At 47.1% G+C, this 20,185-nt stretch overlaps 2 protein-coding genes across 6 annotated transcripts; both read left to right on the plus strand.

Moving 5' to 3' along the window:
- The first annotated feature begins 1,592 nt into the window (after window positions 1-1,592).
- LOC125980775 (janus kinase and microtubule-interacting protein 3-like) lies at window positions 1,593-6,078 on the plus strand. Of its 5 annotated transcripts, none has more exons than XM_068652905.1 (8): window positions 1,593-2,518; window positions 2,655-2,759; window positions 2,903-3,016; window positions 4,905-4,969; window positions 5,184-5,246; window positions 5,333-5,635; window positions 5,717-5,770; window positions 5,891-6,078. In XM_068652905.1, exons 6-8 carry the CDS (start codon window positions 5,516-5,518, stop codon window positions 6,074-6,076), a joined length of 360 nt encoding a protein of 119 aa, XP_068509006.1. In that variant the 5' UTR covers window positions 1,593-2,518; window positions 2,655-2,759; window positions 2,903-3,016; window positions 4,905-4,969; window positions 5,184-5,246; window positions 5,333-5,515; the 3' UTR covers window positions 6,077-6,078. The 5 variants fall into 3 exon arrangements, with proteins under 5 accessions (XP_068509006.1, XP_068509009.1, XP_068509005.1 ...); XM_068652904.1 differs by having other exon boundaries at window positions 4,908-4,969; XM_068652906.1 differs by having other exon boundaries at window positions 2,906-3,016; window positions 4,908-4,969.
- A 6,342-nt stretch (window positions 6,079-12,420) lies between these two features.
- On the plus strand, window positions 12,421-20,098 carry LOC137839583 (janus kinase and microtubule-interacting protein 3-like). The gene is made up of 7 exons (XM_068653042.1): window positions 12,421-12,563; window positions 15,570-15,599; window positions 15,796-15,963; window positions 16,076-16,152; window positions 16,620-16,796; window positions 18,787-19,392; window positions 19,656-20,098. The coding sequence occupies exons 5-6, from the start codon at window positions 16,671-16,673 to the stop codon at window positions 19,051-19,053; spliced, it is 393 nt and encodes a 130-aa protein (XP_068509143.1). The 5' UTR covers window positions 12,421-12,563; window positions 15,570-15,599; window positions 15,796-15,963; window positions 16,076-16,152; window positions 16,620-16,670; the 3' UTR covers window positions 19,054-19,392; window positions 19,656-20,098.
- The last annotated feature ends 87 nt before the right edge of the window (window positions 20,099-20,185 follow it).

A 20,185-nucleotide genomic window follows, 5' to 3' on the forward strand; every position in this document is an offset into this window, starting at 1 on the left:
CGCCACGTCGGGCTCCGATGCGGCCGCTACCGTATTGTGTAGCTTGTCCCCAGTAAGCGTCGCGGCGCTCCGTTGCGGTCTCAACGGCCCGATGTGGCGCAATGTCTGCTCAGGTGAGGAGCGGGGGCGCTTTGCTGGCGGAAGTGGAGGAGACGCGGCGGTGTCGGGAGACCGAGCGGTGTCGCCTCCACCAGGAGCGCGGAAGAAGCCCTGGCAGCGGCCCAGCAGGCCTGGCAGTCCCGAGCGGCCGAGCTCCGATCGGCTCATCACCAGCATCGGGAGGAGCTGAGCCGAACCAAGAGAGACTGCGAGAGGGAGATCCGCCGACTGGTAGGACTGATCAGATGCGCGGTGCGTGGCTATGTTCCCAATTTCGTTGTATACCTGCAGTGCAATGACACCTAAGGCATTCTATTCTATTTCACAAGAAGAAAACGTCCGGTTGCTCGCTTCGCTTTTGTCACAGCAATGGTGTTCTAGTCGATTCAAGATAAAAATTGGCCGGTTGCTCTCTTTGTTTTTGTCACAATTCTGGCAAATGAGTTTGCCCGCCTGCCTGAGCGCTCCCCGTTTGTACATCCAGATGGATGAGATCAAGCTCAAAGACAGAGCGGATAGTGTTTTGGATAAATCCCTGGGGCCGGCCACGTCCACCGCCTTCAGCTGCAGACTCAGGCTGCCGAGCAGCAGATCGCTGCCCTGAGTGATTCCCAAAGGGCGGGCCTAAACTACCCTGGAAGTGGGGTCAACGGCGCTACTAGCAATCCTCTTCATAGCGTAAGCCACCTCATCACACACTTGCAGTACGCATGACTTAGTTCGTTGCTGGAGGAAGGTAGCACAAAAACAGTTTTGAACTTTGAACGAGTGGTTGTGTGTGTGTGTTGCGGGGCGTTTTCAGTCTCAGGAGGATCGGGACACGCGAAGGTTTCATCTGAAAATCGCTGAGCTCAGCGCAGTCATCAGGAAACTGGAGGATCGAAACGCCCTGCTTTCTGAAGAGCGCAATGAACTGGTAATTTATTGACGGCACGCTTGAAGGTTTGCGCTACGTTTGATGCGCGCCATCCAGCGAGGCACCCATTGCGCTTGCTTATTAGTTGAGCGGCGCGGCGAGTCGGTTGCCTGGTAGATGTCTTTTATTGGGAGCCAAAGCCACGATTCCGTTCAAACCGATGCAAAAGGAATGGATACGTTCTGGCCCGCGTGTTGTGCGTCTTTCGCATCCCGCACTTCATGCTTGCAGCTTAAGCGACTGAGAGAAACAGAAAGCCAGTTTCTGCCACTCCTGTACAAAAACAAACGCCTGAGCAGGAAGAATGAAGAACTCTCGCTGGTGCTGTGTCGCCTTGAAAACAAAGTGCGCTTTGTCACCCAGGAGAACGAGGAGATGGCAAGCTTGGTAAGTCGACGCGGACAACGGCGGCGTGCCAACAGAGTCCACTGCATTTGTGTTCCACAGAGAAGGCCTAGTTCGCTCAATGACCTGGAGCGCGGTTGCGGCCAGCAGGACGGTGAAATGGAGTTCCTTCAAGTTGTGGAGCAGCGGCACATCATGGACGACTTGTCCAAGGTCTTCAGGCAGGCGACTCGGTGCACGTACGGCAGCGCCGCGCTCGCTCGCTGTCGCCAGGAAACCTTTTCCGTCCAAAGCTTGGCCGGCGGCCGCCATCCAAAAAATTGGCCCCTTAAATTCCGACCTTTCAAGCAGGAGCATTGTGCGCACGCGTTTGAACACGCCTTAGACTTGTTTTGCCATTTTCAGCAGCTCAAAGCTCCCGTTTTGTCAGCGCCTTTGCCACTCGCTGTGTGCTGAAAACGACGGACTCGCCCGGCTGCTCAGCCCGTCAACCATGAGCCGCGAGCGCGACGTCATTGTCCGTAGGCAGCTAGTGGCAAAATGCACCCTGTTAGAGTTGCGCTCGCTCCAACTTATTTTGCAAGAACCACACGGGAGACAAGTAAGTTCTTTTGGACACCTGCAGGTGGAGAGTCCATCCGTTGTACGAATGAAGTCTGACTCTCGGCTCCTGCACGAGCATTTTTATTAAGAGAAACAGGGTGGGTGTAAGAGTGGATTGAATAGAGAAAGCCCTTGACCTCTAGTCAAAACATAGCAAGGGATGTTTTACGACTTTGTGTAGGAAGGGATAAGCGATAGGGATAAATAAGGGATAAATAATATTATTTATTACAGGTTGCAGTCAAAGTCAAAGCAACATAATCATACGATAAAGATAATCTGGAAAACCCTGACACACCCTGTAGTTGTCACTTTTGGAAAAGACTAGCGTCCCTCCAATCATCGCCGGTGACGGGTTTTTCAGGCTCTGGAGACAGGAGCTCATGTCAGAAATGTCATCGTGAGTCGCGTTTGTTTCTGCGCCGGAGCCGTTCGTTCCCTTTGCATCCAAAGAATCTCAAAGGCGGATTATTTGTGTCGACAGGAGAGAGATTTGCTGCTACGATACCGACGTCGAGAATCTCTGAGGAGGAACAAAGCGTGAGGTCCTGCAAGGTGAGTCTGTTTGTTTGCGGCTGCTTGGTGTTGCGCAAGATGAAATGGCCTTTTTCTCGCTATCGTTCCTCTCGTCGATTCATCGTGAGGTGTCGCTTCAGTTTGTTCAGAGAGATGTTTGCTTCCGCGCCCGCAGGTCATCGAAACATTTTACGGCTACGACGAAGACGTGTTGGTGGACTCGGACGGATCGTCCTTGTCTTTTCACACCGACAGAACCCCCGACACGGAACCCGAAGAGGTAGCCCGCCATTTCTGCCAGCGTATTGGCGCCAAACATTCCTCTTCAGCCTGGAATCGGACTCGTCTTTGCGTCGCGGGTGCTTTGTCGCCGGTCTGACTGATTCTGGTACTAGTGCTGTGTTGCATTGGTGTGTGCATGAGGAGGCGGAGCTTCGCTACCGCCAGCTGACGCAAGAATATCAAGCGCTGCAACGAGCCTACGCTCTGCTAGCCCAGACCAGCGGAGGGGACTACGACGCCGAGAAGGAGATCAAGGTGGCGCCCCTTCCCGCAACCCCCGGCCGGGTCGCAGCCTCCCCGTTCTCACCCAGCCTCGGGTGTTCTCTGGTCTGAAAGGAGGAGGAGGAGCCTCCCTCCTCCTCCTTTCAGACCAGAGAAAAGCTGATGGTAGTGTCAAACGCACCTCTTTCAATAAGGTGCCCCCGGCTTCCCGGTAACGGGTTTGTCTTAGCCGGGTTCGGAGATTCGTCCGTAATCTAACCACCCGAGTTAAATTAACTCCACCGGAATCAATCTAATTTCTGTACGACGCCAATCCCTCTCAAGTCACCCTAAGCTCGAGCCGAGTAACTCAATTCGAGGCAAGACTTCGAAGTGACCGCATCGTATTGATGGCTCCCCGCTAATGTTTGAAGTTCTTATTATGTTACGGATATTTTTAGATGTCTTTGTTAAGACCTCAGGGATTCGTTTGTATAGCGCACCCTAGCTCTAGTTTTGCCGAAGTAAATGTTGATATGGGTCCGTTCTACTTGGTCGCTCAAGCAGCGAGCCGACCAACTTGTTTATTCGAAAGAGAATCGAATTAATAAAAGTGTGACAATAATAGCATTTAAGGAGAAAATTAATGCACTTTACGTTATTAATTCTAACTTCTTATATGTAGATCTAGCACTTAACTGTCGGAGTGCTTCACCCCACTTGATTGCTTAAAAAGAATAACAACTTTCTTAAAACGAATAAAAATGTCTTACTCTATTTATATTTGCCCAGTAATTAATTTGGAAGGCAAGTCTATTTTTCGATCGTGTCCTGTTTAACTTTTGACGCGGCCCGACAAAATTAAGAACTGGGCCACGCCCGACGGACAATCGAAATACTTTTATCCTTCACCAACTCAAATAATCTATTTTAACCATCGTCGTTATTTTATTTAGAGGAAGTAAATTTTCAAACGAATTCACTTTTGACAAAATTCACTCTTCCCTTAAATATCTACGAAAGTTATTTAATTCTCTAACATGTTCGGAGTTACTTTTTACGCGGCCCGTCAAAAGGGGAAACGGGCCTGCGCCCTTCAAATAATTAAATTACTTTCAGTTCTACACCAAACCAATAATCCGATTCAAACACTTCCGTTAATTTATTCAGACGAAGCAAACTTTCAAACGGATTGAAATTCACTCGTGTCTCAAATAACTACGAAAGTTATTCAATTCTCTAAAATTGTCTGATGTTACTTTTATTTATTACGGTCCTATGTTATACCATAATAACCCCCCGCACATTAATCAAATTGTCAAATCAACCCCGAACCATCGATTGTACATTCAGTACAAATCAGCGCACAACAAAGTAGATGAATATACACAACACATTTATTGAAGAAACATGAAATAGAATTACAAATCTTAATCACGCCAGAAACCGAACAATTTCACCCACTGATACCCGTGTTAATAAAATCATTCAATCCCAGAACAATTCGATTGCAAAACACAGTTCATGAAAGAGGGAATCAATTTTTAGCCAAGCAAAGAAATCAAGAAGTAAAAATCACATTTGTGCTTCTCCAAACAATTTATGTCACGCCACTATTCTCATAGTGACGGACGGGTCCCTTGATCGAATTGACTAACAATATTGCTTTAAGCTGTTACAGAATACATTTTTAGCCAAGCAAAGAAATCAAAAAGTAAAAATCACATTTGTGCGTCCATGCGTGACTCACAATCCGACACCGTGTTCCTGTTTTATTTCTATTTTAACTTGCTTAGCTTATTTTGGCCCCTTTTTTGGTCTCATGTTTTGGTCTGGCGCCATCTTTTGGACAAATTTGGAATTTCAGCTCTGCCAATTTATTCCTGTGAACAATCCATATTTTACCATTTGCACCATCTCTTCCCCCCATGTTACATGACAGTAGAAATGGGTCACTATCAAAGCAGAGTAGCAGATCTGGAGTCAGCGCTGAAGCAACAAGGACAGGTAAGCTTATCAATGAGCACACCTTTTTCTCAGACAAAATAGCTACATTCTTCAGTCACTCATTCGTCTGGCATTACTGGACCAACCCCCCCCCCCCCTGAACGTGGCTGGGAAAATGCGGAGAAAAGCAAATGTCATTTTCCAGTCAACCAAAGAATTTGTGGATGAAAATGACACAACATTCCAAAGCTGTCCACGCGTTTGTCTCTTCTAGAATGTCAAGTGGGTGGAGGAGAAGCAGCTGCTGCGTCAGAGCAATCAGCAGTTGGCCGAAAAGGTGACGGAAAGAAAGGCGCTGGGCGGAGTCGCTTGGCGTCACACCCGTCCGGAAGCCCCGCAGATGAGGTCTGACTGTCTTTTCAGGTCAGGCGGATGGAGGCGGAAGAAGCGTGTCTGAAAGAGCACATCCAGGATATCCGAGACCAAAACGAACTGCTTGAGTTCCGCATCCTGGAGCTGGAGGTGGGAAGACTCGCACAAGCGTGTTGAGGCCAGAGATGTGACGGACGGACGGACGGACGGACGGACGGACGGACGGATGCACGGATGCATGCCTCTGCCTTTCAGGAGAGGGAGTGGCGCTCCCCCGTCTTGAAGTTTCTGCAAGTCCGTTTCCCAGACGGCCTCAGCCCTTTGCAGATCTACTGCGAGGCCGACGGCGTGAGCGTACGTAAGGCGTCCCTCGCAACCCTAACCTTAACCTGAGGTCCCAGAACACCTTACATTGCTCCTTGCGCCTTTCCCCAGGACATCGTCATCAGTGATCTGATGAAGAAGCTGGACATCCTGGGCGATAACGCCGTAAGTGTATGTCGAACTCCTTATGTTCGCACTCCACGAGACTCGGCGGCTCAAATGTGACTTTTGGAAGGCTTTGCGCTGAAAGAACCTTGTTGACGCTGTGCCTTTGGGCTCTTGCAGAATCTCACCAACGAGGAGCAGGTGGTCGTGATTCACGCCAGGACCCTTCCCACCCTAGCCGAGAAGGTAACGCGCACGTCCACGCACGCTCTCGCATTCTGCTTATGTGACAGCAGCCTTTCCTCAGTGGTTAGAATACATCAAAGTGACCAAGTCAGCACTTCAACAGAAGATGTTGGACATTGAAAGTGAGAAGGTAGACAGACACGCGACATCAGCCAAGGTGAACTCGGGGCAATGTGCCCCAACAATTCTGACCTTGAGCTGTGCTAGGATATGTTCTGCAACCAGAAGGGCTACCTGGATGAAGAGTTGGACTTCAGGAAGCGTTCCATGGACCAGGCTCATAAGGTAAGCCGCCCTCAAATCTCCCGCCGGACCACTGATGGACGAGGATTGCGGCCCAGAGGATCATGGAGCTGGAGGCCATGTTGTACGAGGCGCTACCGCAGCGGGACTGCCCCGCCACGGACGGCGAAAAAGCCAGCCACGCTGGCGTGAATGACGTGCTGACGGCGGATCAGAGACAAGAGCTTAGGAGCGCCGTGGACCAATGGAAGCGAGCCCTGATGTGGGAGTTGAGGGAGCGCGACGCTTGCATCCTCCAAGAGAGAATGGATCTGCTGCACAGCGCGCAACAGGTAAGGGCCCAAAGCCAGCCCGGCACTTACTTGCACGCTTACTGGCTTTTGAAGGCTACTTTCCATTTGTCCGTCCTAGAGGAACAAAGAGCTGAAAGAATTCATCGAAGCTCAGAAGAGACAAATCAAACAATTGGAGGAGAAGTTTCTGTTTCTCTTTCTAGTCTTCTCCTTGGCCTTCATTCTGTGGCCCTAACACCAGCTGGTGAGTGAGCTCCAGCGGCACCGCACTCGACACCTCCGATACACTGCCAGCCGGTCTCAGACGTTGGCAGACGCTCCGATGCCGACGTATACCCCCCGCCACGGTGACAGAGGCACCGCGTCACACCGGCGCTCATCCAATCAGAAGGCAGGAAAGGCAAATTCACATGCAGGGCACTCTTGAACCAGAAGAGAGCGCCACAAAAAACGGTTGTTGCCCCAAACGCGCACTAAAAAGGGTCAGAATAACAAGAGTCCCACCGGCCAGCCGGGGCCACCCGTCCATCCATTTCTTCAGGGGGGGAAAAAATTGTAGTCACCGGTGAGTACATTTTGCATTTAGCTCTGCTTTTCTGCTTCTGTCTTCAAGTGTGTGGCATCCTGCGACCAAAGATTCAGCCAACCCCAAAGCGGTTGACCTCAACGTCCCACCACCATTCCTACCAGAGCAGGTGACGTGATGCTTTGGACATCCTTCCGTCTCAGATGCCCAAAAGTACTCTTTGCCACATCTGCGGCAATACGGTGTCTTTTCAAAGGTGCAAATAAATCCAGCGTGGGCGGAACACGCACGTCTTTGGTTTTTCCCGCTTTGTTTGTGTGACAGCTGTTGTGAAAATTTTACACAAATAAAGTTGTATAGTACAGGTTTGGCCAAGCCGCAACTCCCGAACTGCATGCGGCTCTTTTATGTTCATATCAACATTTGTGTGTGTGTGTAGGTGTGTGTGTGTGTGTGGGGGGGGGTGCGTGTTGGCTTCACTTGAGTTCAATTTAGTATTTTCGTCAAAAGCGCATGTGGTGAAATTCCACAAAGTAGGATGGGCAAACACATTCCAGTAAACTATTAGTGTCAATTGGGCTCTCGAAATGGCAGGGAAAAGATGCACAGCAAAACGAAAATATGTAGATGAACACAGGACGTTTTTATCAGAGTGGGAAAGTTTCTATTTTTTGTTGAACGTGATGGCAAACCATTCTGCCTGATACGTCAGACCTCAGCGTATTTCAAAGATTCAAATCTTCAGCGCCATGCACTTCAGCTCACTCCATGCTAACATTGATCAGGCGTCGAACCCGCAACATCATGCTTAAGAGGTGGACATGCTAACCAGTGCGCCATTATGTCAACGCATAACAACTGTAAATCTACTAAACAAAACAGCGGTTGCTATATGACATCTGCCGCGTGTGGTCACGTGACAGACGTCACGTGATGGGCAGAACTTCCGCCGGAATTCAAATCCGCGGGGAGAGTTAACTTGTTTAAAAGGGAGTGGGCAGAAGAATTATTTAATTTATTTAAATCTATTTGGAGTGTGCGCCATTATGTCAATGCATAACAACTGTAAGTCTACTAAACAAAACAGCGGTTGCTATATGACGTCTGCCACGTCGTGGTCACGTGACGCGGACGTGACGTCGACGCCTACTTTACATCCCACCGATCACAGGACCCCTCGGCTGCATAACCGCGCCCCCTTCCCAACCAATCGGATTTGCTATACGCGAAAACTACGCCAATGGGCGGAACTTCCGCCAAAATTTAAATCCGTGGGCGTGGCTCGCAACAGGAAGTAGGAAAATGGCGATGTTGACAAAGACACAGCGGATGGTAACATACGACTAACAAGAGAAATATTTTTATTTTCTGCTTGCAACTGGACCGTCCAGAGCGTACACGGTAAGTACAACTAATCGTTTTTAAAAAGAAGTACTTTTGTTGCCCTGAAAAGCGAGTGAGTGTGGCGTTTGGGGGGAACGTCGAATTTCGACGATTCTTTCTGGTCAACGGTTGTAAATGATTGCGTTGATTAAAAAAGAAAACTTGATGTAACTCTACTTTTAACTGCCGTTTCAGATAAGCGGGTATTACGTCGCAGTCATGTGCCGCGGATATGACGTAATTGGCTGAACTTCCACCAAAATTCAAATCTGTTGGCGCGATGGCCGTGAGCCACTGAGCAACGACGAATATCAACAGAAATATCTTTATTTTCTGCTTGCAACTGGACCGTCTACAGCGTACACGGTAAGTAACACTCATTGTGTTTAAAGAGATTTACGTTTGTAATAGCAACGTGTAGCTGAGGCGCTAGCAGAAGTGTAGCCGCGTTGCGTTGTACGTGTGAATATTGGTCCAGGCGAAATGTTAATGTTTAATTTCATTCCTTTAGGTTCCACGGTGTTTGTTGGCTGCAAGTTTTCCACTGCAAGAAGAGGCTCGTATCATTGACCAGGAGCGAGCTACAATGGTGAGTAGCCATAACATTTATGTTAAACACTTCCTATTTCATGTCTAACAGTACTTGATTTAACAAATAACCATAAATAAATACAGTGTGGGCACTGAAGTTAACATATGTGATTATACTGCCTAATCTGTCACCGAGTATATTGTTGCAAAGTAATATAAGATCCAAAGTTGTAATTCAGAATAGTTTTCAAAAGAAGGCCATTAGAATTATATACAAGTCTGATTACCCTGAACATAACAACAAGCTATTAATTAAATCACAAATTCTTCAATTCAAAGATTTGGTAGATTATCAGAATAATAATGTCTAACAGTAATTGATTTAACACATCACGATAAGTAGATTGAGTGTGGGCACTCTCAAGTTAACATATGTGATTATACTGCCTAATCTGTTACAGAGTATGTTGTTGCCAAGTAATGTAGAATAGATCCAAAGTAGTAATCCAGAATAGTTTTGAAAAGGCCATTAGAATAATAAACAAATCTGATTACCTTGAACATAATAGTTAAGTGTTGAATATGTCCTATGAAGTCAAAATTGGGCACCATCATGTGGTGAAATTTGGAATTGCATCACATCCAATTTTGCCTGGGAACAAACAGATTAAATAAATCTTAGTCTTAAATAAGCCACTCCTTCTCAAACAAGTAAACTCTGCCCATTTTGTGCAGTAGATGTTCTGTTAATATCTAGTATTTATACAAAGTAATAATTTAAATTGCTTTCAACCTTAATTCATCGCTTCAACCAACATTACTCGCTCTTATTACCAACTTGTATCGATTTAACTAAGCGTTTAATACTTCCTATCAGGTCTCAAGTCAAGATTTGGCAAAATACAATTTCAGCAAATCCAATTTTGCCAGGCAACAAAAAGAGATTAAATAAACTAAATAAGTCTTCTTCCCATTAAATAAATCAGAAAAGTCTGTCTTGTAACCAGTCCTCTTCAAACAAGTAAAGTCTGCCCGTTTTGTGCCGTAGATTTTGTGTCTATGCCTAGTATTTATACAAAATCATAATTTAAATGACTTCATTCCTTCATTCACTTTGGAAATTTGGAATTGCAGCAAATGGAATTTTGCCAGGGAACAAAAATAGATCAATTAAACTAAATAAGTCTTCTTCCCATTAAATAAATTAAAAAAGTCTGTCTTGTAACCAGTCCTTTTCAAACAAGTAAAGTCTGCCCATTTTGTGCCGTAGATTTTGTGTTTATGCCTAGTATTTATACAAAATCATAATTTAAAGGATTTCATTCCTTCATTCACTTTGGAAATTTGGAATTGCAGCACATCAAATTTTGCCTGGGAAGAAAAGTAGATTAAATAAATTTAATAAGTCTTACTACTTCCCAATAAATAAATTAAATACGTCTTACTTGTTCCCACTCCTTTTCAAAAAAGTAGTTTAAAACGAGGGCCATTTACTCAACCTTTAACCTCAACCCCGCACGTCACATTGTGTTGTATCTGTGAATGTTGGTTGTGGCCAAATGATAGTTTTCTTTCATTCGTTTAGGTTCCAAGAAAACTTGATGTAACTCTACTTTTAACTGCCGTTTCAGATAAGCGGGTATTACGTCGCAGTCATGTGCCGCAGATATGAGGTAATTGGCGGAACTTCCACCAAAATTCAAATCTGTTGGCGCGATGGCCGTGAGCCACTGAGCAACGACGAATATCAACAGAAACATCTTTATTTTCTGCTTGCAACTGGACCGTCTACAGCGTACACGGTAAGTAACACTCATTGTGTTTAAAGAGATTTACGTTTGTAATAGCAACGTGTAGCTGAGGCGCTAGCAGAAGTGTAGCCGCGTTGCGTTGTACGTGTGAATATTCGTCCAGGCGAAATGTTAATGTTTAATTTCATTCCTTTAGGTTTCACGGTGTTTGTTGGCTGCAAGTTTTCCACTGCAAGAAGAGGCTCGTATCATTGACCAGGAGCGAGCTACAATGGTGAGTAGCCATAACATTTATGTTAAACACTTCCTATTTCATGTCTAACAGTACTTGATTTAACAAATAACCATACATAAATACAGTGTGGGCACTGAAGTTAACATATGTGATTATACTGCCTAATCTGTCACCGAGTATATTGTTGCAAAGTAATATAAGATCCAAAGTTGTAATTCAGAATAGTTTTCAAAAGAAGGCCATTAGAATTATATACAAGTCTGATTACCCTGAACATAACAACAAGCTATTAATTAAATCACAAATTCTTCAATTCAAAGATTTGGTAGATTATCAGACAAATAATGTCTAACAGTAATTGATTTAACGCATCACGATAAGTAGATTGAGTGTGGGCACTCTCAAGTTAACATATGTGATTATACTGCCTAATCTGTTACAGAGTAATGTACAAGTAATGTAGAATAGATCCAAAGTAGTAATCCAGAATAGTTTTGAAAAGGCCATTAGAATAATAAACAAATCTGATTACCTTGAACTAAGTGTTGAATATGTCCTATGAAGTCAAAATTTGGCACCATCATGTGGTGAAATTTGGAATTGCATCACATCCAATTTTGCCAGGGAACAAACAGATTAAATAAATCTTAGTCTTAAATAAGCCACTCCTTCTCAAACAAGTAAACTCTGCCCATTTTGCGCAGTAGATGTTCTGTTAATATCTAGTATTTATACAAAGTCATAATTTAAATTGCTTTTAACATTCATTCGTCGCTTCAACCAACATTACTCGCTCTTATTACCAACTTGTATCGATTTAACTGAGCGTTTAATACTTCCTATCAGGTCTCAAGTCAAGATTTGGCAAAATACAATTTCAGCAAATCCAATTTTGCCAGGCAACAAAAAGAGATTAAATAAACTAAATAAGTCTTCTTCCCATTAAATAAATCAGAAAAGTCTGTCTTGTAACCAGTCCTCTTCAAACAAGTAAAGTCTGCCCGTTTTGTGCCGTAGATTTTGTGTCTATGCCTAGTATTTATACAAAATCATAATTTAAACGACTTCGTTCCTTCATTCACTTTGGAAATTTGGAATTGCAGCAAATCGAATTTTGCCAGGGAACAAAAATAGATCAATTAAACTAAATAAGTCTTCTTCCCATTAAATAAATTTAAAAAGTCTGTCTTGTAACCAGTCCTTTTCAAACAAGTAAAGTCTGCCCATTTTGTGCCGTAGATTTTGTGTTTATGCCTAGTATTTATACAAAATCATAATTTAAAGGATTTCATTCCTTCATTCACTTTGGAAATTTGGAATTGCAGCACATCAAATTTTGCCTGGGAAGAAAAGTAGATTAAATAAATTTAATAAGTCTTACTACTTCCCAATAAATAAATTAAATACGTCTTACTTGTTCCCACTCCTTTTCAAAAAAGTAGTTTAAAACGAGGGCCCTTCACTCAACCTTTAACCTCAACCCTGCACGTCACATTGTGTTGTATCTGTGAATGTTGGTTGTGGCCAAATGATAGTTTTCTTTCATTCGTTTAGGTTCCACGGTGTTTGTTGGCTATATGTTTTCCACTGTCAGAAGGATGAAAATACAAAGTACAACGCTTGGACGTGGGCGACGACGTCACCGGTGAGTCCTTCCTTCCTATTTATTTACCTTCTAGGTGCTAGAGGCTAAGTGTTAGAAGCTAAGTGTTAGAGGCAACACAATACGAACAACACAACACAATACGAACAACTCAACACAATATGAACAACTCAACACAATATGAACAACACAACAAAATACGAACAACACAACACAATACCAACAACACAATACGAACAACACAACACATTACGAACAACACAACACAATACCAACAACACAACGATACCGCACTGAACAACACGATACCGCACTGAACAACACGATACCGCACTGAACAACACGATACCGCACTGAACAACACGATACCGCACTGAACAACACGATACCGCACTGAACAACACCATGCCGCACTGAACAACACCATGCCGCACCGAACAACACCATGCCGCACTGAACAACATTACGCCGCACTGAACAACATTATGCCGCACTGAACAACACCATCCCGCACTGAACAACACCATCCCGCACTGAACAACACCATGCCGCACTGAACAACACCATGCCGCACTGAACAACACCATGCCGCACTGAACTACACCATGCCGCACTGAACAACACCATGCCGCACTGAACAACACCATGCCGCACTGAACAACACCATGCCGCACTGAACAACACCATGCCGCACTGAACAACACCATGCCCCACTGAACAACATTACGCCGCACTGAACAACACCATGCCGCACTTAACAACACCATGCCGCACTGAACAACACCATGCCGCACTGAACAACACCATCCCGCACTGAACAACACCATCCCGCACTGAACAACACCATCCCGCACTGAACACCATCCCGCACTGAACAACACCATGCCGCACTGAACAACACCATGCCGCACTGAACAACACCATGCCGCACTGAACAACACCATGCCGCACTGAACAACACCATGCCGCACTGAACAACACCATCCCGCACTGAACAACACCATCCCGCACTGAACAACACCATCCCGCACTGAACAACACCATGCCGCACTGAACAACACCATGCCGCACTGAACAACACCATGCCGCACTGAACAACACCATGCCGCACTGAACAACACCATGCCGCACTGAACAACACCATGCCAAACTGAACAACACCATGCCAAACTGAACAACACCATCCCGCACTGAACAACACCATGCCGCACTGAACAACACCATGCCGCACTGAACAACATTATGCCGCACTGAACAACACCATGCCGCACTGAACAACACCATGCCGCACTGAACAACACCATCCCGCACTGAGCAACACCATCCCGCACTGAACACCATCCCGCACTGAACAACACCATGCCGCACTGAACAACACCATGCCGCACTGAACAACACCATGCCGAACAACACCATGCCGCACTGAACAACACCATGCCGCACTGAACAACACCATCCCGCACTGAACAACACCATCCCGCACTGAACAACACCATCCCACACTGAACAACACCATGCCGCACTGAACAACACCATGCCGCACTGAACAACACCATGCCAAACTGAACAACACCATGCCAAACTGAACAACACCATCCCGCACTGAACAACACCATCCCGCACTGAACAACACCATCCCGCACTGAACAACACCATCCCGCACTGAACAACACCATCCCGCACTGAACAACACCATGCCGCACTGAACTACACCATGCCGCACTGAACTACACCATGCCGCACTGAACAACACCATGCCGCACTGAACAACACCATGCCGCACTGAACAACACAATGCCGCACTGAACAACACAATGCCGCACTGAACAACACCATGTCGCACTGAACAACACCATGCCGCACTGAACAACACCATGCCGCACTGAACAACACCATGCCGCACTGAACAACACCATGCCGCACTGAACAACACCATCCCGCACTGAACAAAACCATGCCGCACTGAACAACATTATGCCCCACTGAACAACATTATGCCGCACTGAACAACATTATGCCGCACTGAACAACATTATCCCGCACTGAACAACACCATGCCGAACTGAACAACATTATGCCGCACTGAACAACATTATGCCGCACTGAACACCATGCCGCACTGAACAACACCATCCCGCACTGAACAACACCATGCCGCACTGAACAACACCATGCCGCACTGAACAACACCATGCCGCACTGAACAACACCATGCCGCACTGAACAACACCATGCCGCACTGAACAACACCATGCCGCACTGAACAACACCATGCCGCACTGAACAACACCATCCCGCACTAAACAACACCATGCCGCACTGAACAACATTATGCCGCACTGAACAACATTATGCCGCACTGAACAACATCATGCCGCACTGAACAACACCATGCCGCACTGAACAACACCATGCCGCACTGAACAACACCATGCCCCACTGAACAACATTACGCCACACTGAACAATATTATGCCGCACTGAACAACACCATGCCGCACTGAACAACACCATGCCGCACTGAACAACACCATGCCGCACTGAACAACACCATGCCGCACTGAACAACACCATGCCGCACTGAACAACACCATGCCGCACTGAACAACACCATCCCGCACTGAACAACACCATGCCGCACTGAACAACACCATGCCGCACTGAACAACACCATGCCGCACTTAACAACACCATGCCGCACTGAACAACACCATGCCGCACTGAACAACAACATGCCGCACTGAACAACAACATGCCGCACTGAACAACACGACGCCGCACTGAACAACACTACGCCGCACAGAACAACACGACGCCGCACAGAATAACACAATACCGCACAGAACAACACCATGCCGCACAAACAGTTTTAGATAATATTCCGTCGCAGTCATGCGACGCGGACGTGACGTCAATAGGCGGAACTCACGGCAAAATTATAATCCGTGGGCGTGGCTTGCAACAGAAAGTAGGAAAGCGGCAATGCTGGCAAACAAGACACAGCGGTTAGTAACACGACGACTAACAAGACAAATATTTTTGTTTTCAGCTTGCAACTTGACCGTCTAGAGCGTACAAGGTAATTACAACTCATTGTTTTGAAAAATATGTTTTTTTGTAGCCCTGAAGAGCGAGGGAGTGTGGCATTTGGGAGGAACGTCGAACTCGGCGTCTGCTTCCAGCCACAGACGCCAAATTTCGACGATTATTTCGACTGGTCAACGTTTGTAAATTATTGCGTTGATTAAAAACTTTACTTAACTTTGCCGTTTCAGATATGCGGGTATTACACCGCGGAAATGACGTCAATAGGCTGAACTCTCGCCAAAATTCAAATCTGTGGGCGCAATGGCCTTGAGCGAGACAACGGATACAAACACGACGATTATCAACAGAAATATCTTTATTTTCTGCTTGCAAGTGGACCGTCTAGAGCGTACACGGTAAGTACAACTCATTGTGTTTAGAAAGATTTACGTTTGTGTAGTTTGCGTTGCGTTGTATCTGTGAATGTTGGTTGAGGCTAAATGTTAATGTTTAATTTCCTTCCTTTAGGTTCCACGGTGTTTGTTGGCTGTATGTTTTCCACTGCAAGAAGAGGCTCGTATCATTGACCAGCAGGAGCTACAATGGTGAGTACCCCTTTCGTCGTCCATTTATGTTAAACACTTCCTATTTCATGTCTAACAGTACTCGATTTAACAAATAACCATAAATAAATATAGTGTGGGCAGTCAAGTTAACATATGTGATTATCCTGCCTAATGTGTTTATCACAAATATGTCACTAATCACTAATATGTTTATTTGTTTATCACAACACCTTTGGACCTTCAGCAATCGATTATTTCCCTTCATCTACATAGAGACAGAACGATGGTGTCTTAAACATCTCATTCATTTCACCAAATAACTTCACGCAGGTGGATAACGGCCGTCTCGGTCACGCTATGTTGCGTGATGCAGTTTTGAAGAACCAAATGCATTTATTCAATGAATAAGTCAAGCTAGATCTATGTTTATGATGTTGTACGTTACGGTACCGATTGAAGTTGAGTCCGAAGCCAGTGGAAAACAGCGCTGCGTTTGTGCTCTCCAGGTACAAATGTTGTGATCTCTGACTGACGACTGGGCGAGACTCGAGTAAGAGATGTCCAAACGAGCTCCGGCAGGGCGGGTCAAGGCGGAGCGAACGGACGCCTTTCAGGCCGCCAATGACGAGCTGAGAGCCAAACTGATGGACGTCCAGTTAGAACTTCAGCAGGAGAAGAACAAGGTGAAAACCTCAACAGACAGACACTGCCTTCCTCCCTGCCTGCTTCCCTGCCTGCCTCCCTGCCTGCCTCCCTGCCTGCCTGCCTCCCTGCTTGCCTCCCTCCCTCCCGCCCTCCCTCCCTCCCAGTTTCCCCGATGTAGATTTGACATGCGTGTGCCATGACTGTGTCAGCCTACGTCAACAAATGCACCGAGGACGTCAGCACCACTAAGAATATCATCAGCCGTTGTGTTGAAGACCCTGAGGAGAGTCAACCCCCGTAAGGCCCCTGGCCCCGACAACATTCCTGGGCGTGTGTTCAGGGAATGTGCAAGTCAGCTGGCTGGGGTCATCACAGACATTTTTAACACCTCGCTAGGCCAAGCCACAGTGCCAGCGTGCTTTAAGACTGCCTCCATCATTCCGGTGCCGAAGAAACCTCAAATCACCTCATTTAATGATTACCGGCCTGTTGCACTGACTCCGGTTATGATGAAGTGCTTCGAAAGGCTGCTTAAAGATCACATCGTTTCCAGACTCCCCCCATTATTTGACCCGTTCCAGTTTGCCGACCGGCAAAACCGCTCCACTCAGGACGCCATCTCCTCCGTTCTTCACCTGAGCCTGGCTCACCTGGAGGAGAAGAACACCCATGTTCGGATGCTGTTCCTGGACTTCAGCTCAGCGTTAAACACCATCATCCCACAGCATCTAGTAGGAAAATTGGAACACCTGGGCTTCAACACCCCCCTTCGCAACTGGCTGCTAGACTTCCTCACCAACAGACCTCAGTCAGTCCGGGTCGGACAGAACACCTCTGATGTCATCACCCTCAGCACAGGCTCCCCTCAGGGCTGCGTCCTGAGCCCCCTGCTGTTGACCCTGATGACACACGACTGCGTCCCCAGGTTCACCACCAATCACATCGTGAAGTTCGCAGACGACACAACGGCGGTGGGGCTCATCAGAGACAACAACGACCTGGACTACAGAGAGGAGGTGGAGCAGCTGGTGGGCTGGTGCAGAGACAACAGCCTGATCCTGAATGTGGAGAAGACGAAGGAGATCATCGTCGACTTCAGGAAAAACCAGCCTCACCACGCTCCACTGATCATCAACAGCTCAGCTGTGGAGGTGGTCAGCAGCACCAAATTCCTGGGGGTCCACATCACAGAAGACCTCACCTGGACTATGAACACTACGGCACTGATCAAGAGGGCACAGAAGCGCTTGTACTTCCTGCGGAGGATGAGGAGAGCCCACCTGCCCCCACCCATCATGAGGACGTTCTACAGGAGCACCATAGAGAGCATTCTGACAAGCTGACTCTCTGTGTGGTGTGGAGGCTGCACCGCCTCCGATTGGAAGAACGTGAGGAGAGTGGTGAGGACAGCAGAGAGGATCATAGGGGCTCCTCTTCCCTCCATTCAGGACATTTCATCTCAGCGCTGCATGTCCCGTGCCCGTAACATCATCAATGACCCATCACACCCCCACCATGGACTGTTCTCCCTGCTGCCCTCTGGGAAGAGGTTTCGCACAATCTGCTGCAGGTCCACCAGGTTCTGCAACAGCTTTTTCCCTGCTGTCATCAGACTGTTGAACATTAGAACTGTTGAACTCTAAACTGAACTCTGCATCACACATTCACAGAACTGTACTTTATGACACTACGGACCTCTATCTGGCACTATCTCGCACTACCAACTTTACTGAACTTGTGTAAACCCTTTAAATAGAAGTTTAATACATGGTTTAGCATTCCTCTGCACACTCTTGAATACTGTTTTGCCTACTTGCACTATTGCATAATTAGCACTGCTGCACTTTATACTTATTTGTAATATATATATACAGTATATGTATATATATATTTTCATAGGATATGTTACTTCTATTCAACTGCAATATCACTACTTTGTTGTAAGCCGTGTGCAACGAAATTTCATTTTGTATGCACCATGTGCAGACAAGATGACAATAAAGTTTGTCTAAGTCTAAGTCATGTCAGGTCAGCTGTCTGGAGAGAGAGAGAAGTCAGGACCTGCGGGCGGAGCACCACCGTGCCACCGCCGCCATGACGGAACTCAAAAGCAAACTCCATGAGGAGAAGCAGAAAGAGTTAGCCGTTACCAGGGAGACATTACTGCGGCAGCATGAAATGGAGCTGATGAGAGTGATCAAAATCAAAGATGGAGAGATCCAGCGAGTGAATGCCTTGGTCCTCAGCCTGAGGGACGGCTCCATGGACAAGGTGATCCGCTCAATCCGTGTCTGACTCTCCGCACGCCACGTCGGGCTCCGATGCGGCCGCTACCGTATTGTGTAGCTTGTCCCCAGTAAGCGTCGCGGCGCTCCGTTGCGGTCTCAACGGCCCGATGTGGCGCAATGTCTGCTCAGGTGAGGAGCGGGGGCGCTTTGCTGGCGGAAGTGGAGGAGACGCGGCGGTGTCGGGAGACCGAGCGGTGTCGCCTCCACCAGGAGCGCGGAAGAAGCCCTGGCAGCGGCCCAGCAGGCCTGGCAGTCCCGAGCGGCCGAGCTCCGATCGGCTCATCACCAGCATCGGGAGGAGCTGAGCCGAACCAAGAGAGACTGCGAGAGGGAGATCCGCCGACTGGTAGGACTGATCAGATGCGCGGTGTGTGGCTATGTTCCCAATTTCGTTGTATACCTGCAGTGCAATGACACCTAAGGCATTCTATTCTATTCTATTCTATTTCACAAGAAGAAAACGTCCGGTTGCTCGCTTCGCTTTTGTCACAGCAATGGTGTTCTAGTCGATTCAAGATAAAAATTGGCCGGTTGCTCTCTTTGTTTTGGTCACAATTCTGGCAAATGAGTTTGCCCGCCTGCCTGAGCGCTCCCCGTTTGTACATCCAGATGGATGAGATCAAGCTGAAAGACAGAGCGGTTAGTGTTTTGGATAAATCCCTGGGGCCGGCCACGTCAACCGCCTTCAGCTGCAGACTCAGGCTGCCGAGCAGCAGATCGCTGCCCTGAGTGATTCCCAAAGGGCGGGCCTAAACTACCCTGGAAGTGGGGTCAACGGCGCTACTAGCAATCCTCTTCATAGCGTAAGCCACCTCATCACACACTTGCAGTACGCATGACTTAGTTCGTTGCTGGAGGAAGGTAGCACAAAAACAGTTTTGAACTTTGAACGAGTGGTTGTGTGTGTGTGTTGCGGGGCGTTTTCAGTCTCAGGAGGATCGGGACACGCGAAGGTTTCATCTGAAAATCGCTGAGCTCAGCGCAGTCATCAGGAAACTGGAGGATCGAAACGCCCTGCTTTCTGAAGAGCGCAATGAACTGGTAATTTATTGACGGCACGCTTGAAGGTTTGCGCTACGTTTGATGCGCGCCATCCAGCGAGGCACCCATTGCGTTTGCTTATTAGTTGAGCGGCGCGG

This window comes from Syngnathus scovelli, chromosome 14 (genome assembly GCF_024217435.2).
Source record: "Syngnathus scovelli strain Florida chromosome 14, RoL_Ssco_1.2, whole genome shotgun sequence".
Lineage (NCBI taxonomy): Eukaryota > Metazoa > Chordata > Actinopteri > Syngnathiformes > Syngnathidae > Syngnathus > Syngnathus scovelli.

What these genes read in the sequence shown, in the direction of transcription:
- LOC125980775 (XM_068652905.1), top strand. Translation starts at nt 5,516, where the DNA reads ATGCATGCCTCTGCCTTTCAGGAGAGGGAGTGGCGCTCCCCCGTCTTG. An exon ending in GCGAGGCCGACGGCGTGAGC is followed by an intron (nt 5,636 to 5,716) that starts GTACGTAAGGCG and finishes GCCTTTCCCCAG; the next exon opens with GACATCGTCATCAGTGATCT. An exon ending in ACATCCTGGGCGATAACGCC is followed by an intron (nt 5,771 to 5,890) that starts GTAAGTGTATGT and finishes GGGCTCTTGCAG; the next exon opens with AATCTCACCAACGAGGAGCA.
- LOC137839583 (XM_068653042.1), top strand. Translation starts at nt 16,671, where the DNA reads ATGTCCAAACGAGCTCCGGCAGGGCGGGTCAAGGCGGAGCGAACGGAC. An exon ending in TTCAGCAGGAGAAGAACAAG is followed by an intron (nt 16,797 to 18,786) that starts GTGAAAACCTCA and finishes AAGTCATGTCAG; the next exon opens with GTCAGCTGTCTGGAGAGAGA.